Genomic DNA, 11,511 nt, shown 5'->3' with positions numbered 1-11,511 from the left:
TGTGTGTGTGTGTCTGTCTGTCTGTTTACACGATAACTCAAAAACGCCTGAACGGATTCAAGTCAGATTTGGTACACAGGTACCATATGCTACTTGCAAGAACTGATTAGATTTTGGTTGGTGTGGCTTGCATATTAATGAAGTTATGCAATATTGTTTTTTCCGTACAATGGTTTCCCTATGGAGACGGTAATGACAGTGTAGACATATATCAAGGAATACTGCACAAATTTCATGAAACTTTTCACCGATGACAATCTAAGAACATTATGATGATACTGTGAGTGTCATGTCAATTATCTTCTCATTTGCATATTTAATGAACTTTTGTTATTAGTGAGATAACTCTAAATTTCCTGCATTAAACTTGATGATACTTACAACAAATATTGATCTGATATATATCTAATTATACTTAGAAGCATTAGGAAGTGTCAAGTTGATAAATAGCTCATTTGCATATTTTATGAAGGTCTGTAATTAGTCATATAACTCCGTTAAAACTTCACCAAATGTGATGAAATCTGCTGCAGATAATGATCCAACTAATATCTAACTATAGTGTAAAGCATTTAGTAGTGTGACATTAATTAAGGGTTCATTTGCATATTTAATGAACTTTGTAATTATGTATATAACTTTGAAATTACGGCACCCAAATCAGTGAAATTAGGTACAGATATTGATTTGATAAATATCTAATTGTACTGAGAAGCATTTGGCAGTGTCAAGTTAACAAATCGGTAATTTGCATATTTTATGAAGTTTTGTAATTAGTGATATAACTCAAAATAACTGCACCAAATGTGATGAAATCTGCTGCAGAGACTGACCCGACAGATATCTAATTGTGGTGTAGAGCATTTAGTTGTGTGAAGTTAATTAAGGGTTCATTTGCATATTTAATGAACTTTGTAATTAGTGATATTACTCCAAAATTACAGAGTTAAATTTCATGAAACTTGCTACAGATGTTGATCTGATAAATATCCAATTGTACTGAGAAGCATTGAGCAGTTTCAAGTTAATAATTAGCTCATTTGCATATTTCATGAAGTCTTATAATTAGTCACATAACTCCGAAATAACTGCATCAAATGTGATGAAAACTGCTGCACATACTGATACGACAGATATCTAACTGTGTTGTAAAGCATTTAGTAGTGTAAAGTTAATTAAGGGTTCATTTGCATATTTAATAAACTTTGTAATTAGATATATAACTCTGAAATTTTGGCACCAAAATTTTGTGAAACGTGCTACAGATATTGATTTGATAAATATTTAATTGTGCTATGAATCATTGAACAGTGTCAAGTTAATTTAGGGTTTATTTGCATATTTAATGAACTTTGTAATTAGTGACATTACTCTAAAATTACAGCATTAAATTAAATGAAACGTGCTACAAATGTTGATCTGATTGATATCTAATTGTCCCATAAAGCATTGAGCAGTGTCAAGTTAATTAACAGCTCATTTGCATATTCCATTAGGTTTTGTAATTAGTGATTAAACTCTGAGAGTACTGTGCGAAGTTGAAAAAACCCTGCTACATATAGTGATAACATATATCTCATTTTTCTGTGAAGCGTACTACTATTGATGAATCTGTTGTAAAACACGTGAGCATATTCAGTTCATATCTGGTTTTTAACATGGAATAACAGGTTCAAAACACAAACTTCCGTCTTTTGATTTTGCCAATTATATACTGAGCTATAATGTCATTTCCTTCATAGAAACATTGTCCGAAAATGCATCTGAGTTTGACAGTAATTTTCTTGCACTGTAATACGTAACAAGCTTATTCCATATGTTACAAAAACCAAGGACTCATATAAGTATGCGAACAATGAACATTATAATGGACACATTCAACAGACTCTGATTACGTTTATAGTACATCTTTTTGAGACCTTTCTGTTAAAGTAGTTTTAGTGATTGTATTCTTATGCAACTTTGAGTTAGTGATTGTTTCAAAGCAGCTAATTGTTCACTCGTTAAGTCAAGGCTGCTTTTATGCAAATGAGATTTCGTAAACGTTCAGTCACCGTCAGAGGGCGTTTACTGAGGTTGGTCATGTGACTATCCACCTATTATGACCTTTGACAACTGAGTGCACTTATGGAGTTCGCGCGCACCCGGAGACTGTCATGTGGGAAAATTTTGACAGGTCACGTATATGCACTTCCGCATTGCGACGAAGGCCCTCTGTATGCTCTCTGTACTTACGTATCGTTTATAATCAAACCGGCGGGTGGCAATATATAGGAAATCATGGAAATCAGGCTATGTGAAATGTATATTTTGTTTAGAAACGAGCATTTAAACGTAGGTCTGTGCGAGGTCGTCGAAATACGCTGCGTTAAAGAGTGTCGAGGAGTTCAATTTTTCGAGAGAGGGCCGCGATATTATAAACGCCAGTTAGCCAGATCATGGTCGACAAAACAAACAGTGATGCAAAAATATTTTATATAGCGTTGTCCGAGCCCCCTTTTACTGCAAAATGTTACCATAGAAATGCGTGTGTTTCATATATATATATATATATATATATATATATATATATATATATATATATATATATATATATATATATATATATATATATATATATATATATATATATAATAACACAAATTACTTCAAGTACAAAGTAATTATATCTGTTTCATGCATACTTATTGCCATTAAGTTTATCTGATATCATTACTTTGTACTTGAAGTAATTTGTGTTATAATTTATAATGCTCTGCTTCAACATTGAGCACTGTAATTTCTAAAGAGTGTATGTATGTATGTATGTATGTATGTATGTATGTATGTATGTATGTATGTATGTATGTATGTATATGTGTTTATGTGTATATATGTGTGTGTTTAAAGTTGTGACATCATCAGGGGGATTCCGCTTTACCAGAACATTTACAGGCGTGATTTCACCAGTTCATGAGTTCTACTTGTATCTCTAAGGTGTAACTAGCACCATTTCATGGGAAGGGCCTCGCTCCCCTGACAAATGCCAACATGTCAACAGAGGGGGAATCCCTCTATCTGGATGAAACACTGCACGCCTTGCTTTACACTACATGGAGATCAGCTGGTAAATCAGGATTGGCCCGATTGTACAGCAAATGCGTAGTATATCTTTTACCCCTTCATCAGGAGTTAAAAGTCTGAGAAAGTTAGTATGTGGTCTTGTCCGTAAACTGTAATATACTGACAAAAGTTGTGCCTATTTTGTTACATCTATGTCTCATTGATGGACATCAGCCATACTTGTTTCACATTCTCATTTTATCTTACAAGGAATCATCCTCCATACTATTCGCTATTTATTTGATAATTTTACTTGTGTGTTACAGAAACCGACAGTTGGCAGTTCGATAGCTGATACACAAATATACAATTAATAGAATACTGATGGTAGTGATTTATCAATTGGTCAAATCACCCTAAAATGAATTACAGAATGTAAAAGAAGTCATAATCCTTTACGTATGATATCATGATTTATGTATGATTGACAAATAACACTGGAATTATGACAACACACAATATGATACCTTTCATAGATTTTATTATTTTGAATAATGTAACAATACTCAATATATTTTTCACTCATACAAAATTGTAAGTTAAAAAGTTAACGTGGAACAAGCAGTGATAAAAAAGTTTCCACCTAATCAAAGCGAAATAAAATGTAAAGAGTTTCCATGCTTACAATGGCAATTTAAAAGCACACTTTCAGAATGCAACATACCACTTCACAATATATCACTTCTGATGCTCATGTCAGTTGAAATTGTATGCGAATAATCAATTGTCGATGACTTTCAGGACAAAATTACTATTTCAATGAACTTTATGGGAAGCTTCAACATTAAAATATTGTTTAGGACTTTCCATGAGTGTTATGGACCCTGCATAGTACCAATGTATTCTATTTGTCAAAATTGTGTGGCTGTATTCTCATAAAGTCTTACAACTATCCTACATTAAAAAGGCGGGTATTTGCTGGTACTGATTGACTACTGCATGGTAAATTTGCATTCACTTGTAACATGATGTGCTTAAACTTCAATCACATGAATTTTGTTCAGTTCATATATAGTTTAGCTTCCTGTTGTGCTACTCATACACTCAATCTTACTAATATTGATGGTTACAATAATAGTTACAATAAATCAAATCGTTAATTCAGAGAAAATGATTTTTTGAGCAAAAATGCAAAAAATTACCCAAAAATACAATATAAAAATTTTACCACAATTTGAACGTATCTTACAAAGTGAACCCCGGGATCACGCGTACCAAGTTTAAAAGCAATTTGACGAACACTTTATGAGGATTTTGACCCAAAAAGGAAAAATTTATCGCAAAGACTGTTTTCAAAACTTTAACCACAAGTTGAACAAATGTAACTAGAATGACCATAAAGAACCTGCATACAAGTTTCAACAAAATCTGGTGTGTGGTTACAGTTTTAGCAATTTGCTTGAGTTTCCCTTTTTAATCATTTACAGCCTAGATGATAATTACACCTGACATTGTTGGCAACTCCCCAATTACACAGCTTGCCTGTTTCCTGTTCTGCTAACAGTTCAGTGCAATCAAAGCTCTTTCCACAAGTTTCATGAAGATCAATCACTTTTTCTCTTTAGAACTGAACTTTGTGTTTCACATTTATGTCACTTCTTGTTTCTAATCGTGTTCCCATTTTGTAAATACGTAGTGTTCTAGACGTAGCTATGTCAATCATGCATTTGAAGCAGAGCAAATATGTAAGTACATGTGAAATACTTCATAGCTAAATATTTTGAGTCAGAGTATACTACGTCTGAGCTATTTGAAAATACTGGACCACATAGGTAATACAACATGGTCATGGCTTACCATGCAGGAGTTTTCAGGTTGTATTCATTTTGTGTAAATACAGTGATGTACAAACAGACTAGAACTACCGTTACACAAGGAGAACAATGAAACATAGGGTCAAAGTCCCTGTAGCTACTTTAGGCATGGACAGTATAGAGGACGTACATAGCATAACACCAAATATATACTGAGTGCAGAGGTCCCTTGGCAATACAATGTATTGTTATGACAGAAGAATGTTTCATTACAGATCCATATTTACACAGACATTCATCAGTAGCAAGCATAGAAAACTGTCATTTATACCTACAGTGTCTTTGCCATCCATCTCTGACACTAGGTGGACACTTATACAGGCAGTTTGACAAAAATGCTATCAGATGAGTAACTTTTGCGAAACAAAGTTTTAGACAAAAAATGGTAAAACTTGTGTCAAAATACAAAATAGAAGATTTCATCACAATATCAATATATCACACTAGGATGACCTATAGGAACCTGTATACCAAATATCAAAGCTATCAGACAAGCAGGTTTTTAGAAACACACTTTTTAACCAAAAATGGCAAATATTGCTCCAAAATTATAAAATTGTACATTTCATCATATTTTGAATATATTACATGTTGATAACCTCTTTGAACCTGTATACTAAATATCAAAGCTATGACAATTATTTTTTTATGAAAAAGATTTTTAACCAAAAATGACAAAAAATGCCTTAAAAATACAAAATGCTTTTCAGCTAACTATTTCTTCATGTGGGGAAGAGATGAAAGTCTGAGGGTGCTAGGTCAGGAGAGTATGGTGGGCACGTAGAATGAGTTTGAAGCCGCAGTCATGCACTGTTGCCATGTCAATGACTGACTTGTGAGGTGGAGCATTGTCCGAATGGAACAAGACACCTTTCCTCAACTTTCCCTCGTCGTATTTTTGTCAGCCTCCCGAAACTCCCTCAACAGGTTAGAATAGTACTCTCCATTGATAGTTTGTCCCTTTTCTAGGTTGTCATCTGAAGAGTTGAAATATATTCAAACCAAGCTTCATTGATCTGGCATTGCTCCTTCATAGTTAGGCTCAAAACTTTTCACCCAACCCTCATATATGCAAAATATCTATTACTGTACAAAGCTAATGTCTGCATCTTCAGGCTTATGACTTTACTTCTTAACACAAGACAACTGTTTCTTTGCAAAGTATCTCATCTACATAGTCAACTGCCAATCTGAGAACAAAAAAGAAAAACATAGCAAGACAACTTAATATACCTGTGTAGTGTTTTGCAACAATGAAAATCTGATGTTTTGACGGGGGATGGTAAGAGGTGTTAAAGTGTATGATAAAATGCATTATTACTTTCTTAAATCAATGTCTCTTCAAAATACTCTTACAACACATCAGCTGTACAGGAAATATGTTTGGTGAGTGCTTAGTTACATCATCATTATTTCTTATTGCTCACAGAATTTAAAATTGACTGAATGTTAAAATTCCCATTATCTTGATATCTATATGATTGCTGTGAGTATTGTTATAAGAGATTCATGCAGTGTTTGTGAAAGTTTTGGTATAAGTGGCAAGGATGATGGTCATTATGAGGTTTTATGTGGTATGAGAGAGACTCCATTCCCACGTGACAGGTGTATGACTCCGACTGGGCCAAATAGCAATACAGATAAAATTCCAATGTCATTGCTCCTAATGCTTCAAATGTAAGTTGATAGAATAATTTTCCATGTCATTGCCAGTGTTCCCTGTAAGGTTTTGAGAGGGTGAGCAACTTGTTGCCCGAAGGGCACAGCGGCCGCATTTGCGGCCGCGGGGGGGATGGTCCGGAAGGGGGGGTGCCCCCCCCCCTTCCGGCCAAAGGCCGGAAGAAAAAATCTATATTTGTGTGGTTTGATTTAAACCCTGTTTAGTGGCTCTTAGAGAAAGGAAAGGACATTTTTCACAACCTTCAGTTTATGACTGATATCACTATAAAGAGTATCTATAACTTTTTTATTATATTTTCAATATGTTTGTTCTGTGTATGAACTATAACTAATTTCAAAACCATGTTGAAATGCACAATATTCAGTTTGCCAACATTATTTTAAACACAGTTGAAAAATGATTAAATTACATGTATTAACAATAATAGAACAAAATAGAGCTTCTGTCCTTTTAATATCATTTTATTTTCGATTTTCTGCTACAGAGGCAGACAAACACAATAACAGTGCACTCTCATATGCAGGCTAATTAACAGTCCATATCTGACTCTGAGTCACTGGAATGTGGATTATCAAAAATCAGTCTTCTCCTTTTGGCTTGTAGCCAGTTGTTGTACACTTTAGTAGCATCGAGTGATTGGAGCCCTGTATAGCAAAGTTTCACACGGAGAAGCATGTCTAGGTGTTGAGCAGAAAGTCTATTTCTTTGCTTAGTTTTAATCAAGTTAGTTTGGCTGAACCCTCTCTCCACCTCAGCACTGCTGGCAGCCATAACAAGACACATTTCAGCTAGGATAGCCATATTAGGATACTGCTGTCTCTTTACTGGATCCACTGTTAAATCCAAACAAAACTGTAAGGCAAGAAAATGATAAGAGAGAGAGAGAGAGAGCAATTAATTACTCTTACATTGACAAATATGAAGAGGACTAATACCAATTTATTTCAGTGATCACTTCTTCTTGAGAGCAGTTCAGATAGGATTCCTTCAGGCAGTATTTCAGGTCATCCCACTCATCAGAAATGGTTTCCAAATCTTCTGCTGGTAGGAGTGTTCTATACCTCCGATACAGTTCCTCTATCTGGTCAACTCCATACAGGACTGACCTCTCTTCAGGAAACAGTGCAGGAACAAATATGTCAAAGTTGTTAACAAATGCAGTATCAGGAAATCTATGCTGCAAATTAATGTTCAGTTCACTGACCTGAAAGATAAAACAGGAAGAGAAAGAAGAGATAATTTTGAAGTCAAATTAATGCACGATACATATTTCATTGGTAGAAAAATATACAATACATACCAAATGTTTAACATCAGACGTGAACAATTTCTGACTTTCTTCCTTGTTGCCATGTAGTTCTGTCATATCAGGAAGCCTGGACAAAAGTTTCTGCATAGAGGGGCCCCAGGTGATGGCATCATCAGCAGCAGTTAGGTAGCGTTCCCTTAAACTATCAATGGTACGCTTCACACTTCTTCCAGCATCAGATGGCCTGATATTTCGTTCCTGAAGAGCCTTGTTGAGGCTGTTAAGTTTGCCTAACAAGTCTCTAAGAAAGAAAAGTGTCAAGCAAAACCTAGAGAGAAATAGTGAATAGTACAAGTTGTAATCAAAGCAACACTTACTATCAGTGCTTACTATGCAAATGTTAGCAGTGATTTAGATTAGTGATGTGGGTATTTTCAACAATTTTCCATAAAAGTTTTTGGCTATTCAAAAAGGTAAGCCGCATCCTTGGTTTGAATACACTGTACTTTACATGTTTACAAGATGACAAGCAGTATTTTACCTGTAAGTAGTTATAGCCGAAAGGATTCCCATTGCAGTTGGGTCTTTCCCAGATTTGGATTCACCAGAAAAATACGCAACCAGGACATCATAGGATCTGACAATAGCAGTAACAGCCTCGCCAAGACTCAACCATCTTATATCATGCACCCTCTTCATCCGAATCTCTTTCTGGTCCAATACACAGAAAATGTCTTTCAGGTTTTCTTGCCTGGTACTGGATCTAAAAAATGTTTAATAAAGTTATTAATATTATACCATGGTACAACAAAAAGGTGCCCATGCACTTTAAAAAATTCATATAAATTGGAATGAAACTGGAAAATGTGTAAGAAAACCAACAAAAGATAATATTACCATACACTTAAAACACATGTCATGGAGATTGGAAGAAGAACACATACAAAATAAAAAATACTGCTGTTAAAAATCATAGCCATGCTTTAATGTAGTCACTAACCTACTGAAGTGGTTATAGATAGCTTTTACTATCCCTTCAACCTTACTCATATATGACACTTTAGCAAAAGCCTGCTTTGTAGCCAGTGCTTCCCTGTGGGTGACACAGTGTTGCTCAAGAAGAAATGGAGAATCCACCTAAGAAGCGAGTGAAAGCACAGGAAGGTTGCATTTGATATTAAAGTAGATGTGACAACAGTGACAAGTAGATTACAGTTGATAATGAGATTGCATTAGATAAGCAGATTGCAGGTAAAGACTTTGCAGGTGATAGATTGCAGGTAAAGACTTTGTAGCTGATAGATTTCAGGTAGTAAGTGGGAAAGCAGGAAAGCACAGTGTAAAACATTTGCAGTAAATTAGAAAATTAGCAGATAGATTATTTGTAGCTGTACTTTTCATACCTTTAGCCTTGCCTGTACACCGTTATACTTGCCCAGCATCACCTCAGCTCCATCACTTGTCCACATTATCATCCTTTCAAGTCTTACATTATTATCATTAAAGTACTGTTTGATGATATTATACAATGAGAGAGCAGTGCATGAGACAACATCAAGGTTTTTCAGGAATTTTACTTTCACTGTGTCCTGAAAAAGAATAATATTTGTTAATTTCATTCAGAATAATGTGCTCAGTTAGGGAAAAAAAGAACAAAAGTATAGGACAACTTTTGACAGGAAAAGAAAAGAGTTGCCCCTTTTTACTGGAAATGTTTACAGGAAAATTGGTCTGATATGTTACCTGATATCTGTACTTCACATACAGCATGAGATTTATGGTGGTTGAGATGTCAGTAGACTCATCTGCGATAAGAGTATAAAATCTGGCCTTCTTCAGTTCTGCTAAGATCTCTTGTTCCTTCACATCACTCAATGATGACACAAACTCCCAGGCATAGTTCTTTCCCCGGTGGTTTTGATCAATTTCTATGCCTTGTATCTCTAGTAATCTGTGTGAAAATATAAATCAAACAATGATTAGAATCCTTGGTAAATACATAATTTGACACTTATTTACTACAGTTGACTGCCATCAAAAGAACTCACCTGTGTAATTTCTTTGCCTTGAAAACACTGATATTTTCTTGACATAAGAATAACACGTTTCTGATGAGGGGGATAACTTTAGCCCCACCAACTCTTTGTGCATTTCTGACACTGGCTTCTGCTTCCTTGATAAGTGTTGGTTGTCGAGTAGCAGCAAGGTGTGTAGCTCTCGTATTATGTCGCTGGAGATACTCTTTTTTCCATCCTTTGTCTGGACATTTTTTCCCGACAGCAAAATCATCTTTGGCACTTGCCCTTCTACAGATTCTACAACGAAACAGATCAATCAGAAATGAATGACATCCCAAAATAAGATGAAGAGTAAAAAACACAAACAGCAATACAATAAAACAGCCACTCAAACGCTAGTTACTCTATGCAACAAAAAACAAAATCTTTGGGTGCGAAAATTGATATGCAGCATGCGACCGAAATTTAGTTGACAACTACTTCTTCATCACAAGCCGGCGGCCTCCAGCTGATAGACTACATGTACATGTATGCCCAACTCACAGTGACTTCACTTACTATGTATGTCCGATAGCTGCTTGGGCAGATCGTCTATGTGGCTGCTTGACTGAATTCTAGCCGATGGTGTGCCACTATATGCTACGAAGGTGCAAATCAAATACTACGGAACGATCTCAAACGCGCAAATTTTGCAAGAATACATCTCACTAATCTTTAGAAAATGCCGTGAATATTTCGATACTCACTCGCAAGTTACCGTGTTGCTGACGTCGTCGTAAGTGAAATGTTCCCCTACCGTTGTCTGCCATGAAGTCAAAAAACGTCCCCTAACAGCTCTTCGTTTAGCAGTAGGTTCGGGACCCAAACTTCGGGATCACTCACATTATCTCCAGTATCTCCCACGACACTTTGAACTTCTTGATCGTTTGAAGGCCTCTTTAGATACGCCAGTATTCCTGATTGCCTCACAGGTGCAGCCATGTCCGTCCATATGCTAATATTTATCGAATGAGTGACGTAGTCACAACGTACACTGAACGTTGGTAACAATTGCGCCGCCAACGAGCGCTGAGCTCAAAACCAGGAAGTACAGTCGGCGCTGATATCGCACATTTCGCCTGAGTTATCGTTACCAAAACTATTATACAGATCGAAATGACTGAAACTGATGAAACTGAAGTTGCGCAAAACATCAAATTTCACTGCGAAAGCAGTCGGAGGCACTGCGCAAATAGCGCGCAAATAAGCCTTAGAAGTTGCCATATAAATCTATGGCGAATATTTTTCGTTATGTTTATCATGAAAATTTGTTGCAAACTTGCGTCAACTGTTTCAATCTTCATACAGCATACAGTCACATCTGTTTAACACAGTTAAGTAGTCCCATTCATGGTTGCTTTCACCTTTTTGGGAAATTACATGAATGTCTTGAAATAAATTTTTAAAGACCTCAGAGAAGTCGCACACCTTGTGCCGGACGGCGACTAATCAGCACTTGTCGGTAAATCTGAGTGCTGGACGGAGTCGTTTGTCCACTGCTGCCTGGTATGATGTAAATGAAGATTGACGGCAGAGTAGTAGTAGCCTAAATTTGCTGTACGGTTCGCTTATCTAAACCCGCCGGAGAGAAAAGCAAATGAGTGTGTA

The 11,511-nt window shown here is 35.9% G+C and overlaps 1 protein-coding gene across 1 annotated transcript; it reads right to left on the bottom strand.

Moving 5' to 3' along the window:
* Nucleotides 1–7,037: 7,037 nt before the first annotated feature.
* On the bottom strand, nucleotides 7,038–11,111 carry LOC139129596 (E3 SUMO-protein ligase KIAA1586-like). The gene is made up of 9 exons (XM_070695255.1): nucleotides 10,611–11,111; nucleotides 9,895–10,161; nucleotides 9,590–9,797; nucleotides 9,250–9,435; nucleotides 8,847–8,983; nucleotides 8,388–8,609; nucleotides 7,898–8,147; nucleotides 7,553–7,801; nucleotides 7,038–7,449 (listed from the first exon to the last, which is right to left on the bottom strand). Exons 3-9 carry the CDS (start codon nucleotides 9,614–9,616, stop codon nucleotides 7,126–7,128), a joined length of 1,395 nt encoding a protein of 464 aa, XP_070551356.1. The 5' UTR covers nucleotides 9,617–9,797; nucleotides 9,895–10,161; nucleotides 10,611–11,111; the 3' UTR covers nucleotides 7,038–7,125.
* Nucleotides 11,112–11,511: the final 400 nt, after the last annotated feature.

The sequence above is a fragment of the Ptychodera flava genome, chromosome 3 (genome assembly GCF_041260155.1).
Source record: "Ptychodera flava strain L36383 chromosome 3, AS_Pfla_20210202, whole genome shotgun sequence".
Taxonomy (NCBI): Eukaryota; Metazoa; Hemichordata; class Enteropneusta; family Ptychoderidae; genus Ptychodera; species Ptychodera flava.
This window is presented reverse-complemented; position numbering and strand designations above follow the sequence as displayed.

Coding starts and splice junctions, on each gene's coding strand:
- LOC139129596 (XM_070695255.1), bottom strand. CDS start 9,616: ATGCTGTATGTGAAGTACAGATATCAG. Junction 8,148..8,387: donor TCGGCTATAACTACTTACAG/GTAAAATACTGC, acceptor TTTCTTTCTTAG/AGACTTGTTAGGCAAACTTA. Junction 7,802..7,897: donor CGTCTGATGTTAAACATTTG/GTATGTATTGTA, acceptor TTTATCTTTCAG/GTCAGTGAACTGAACATTAA.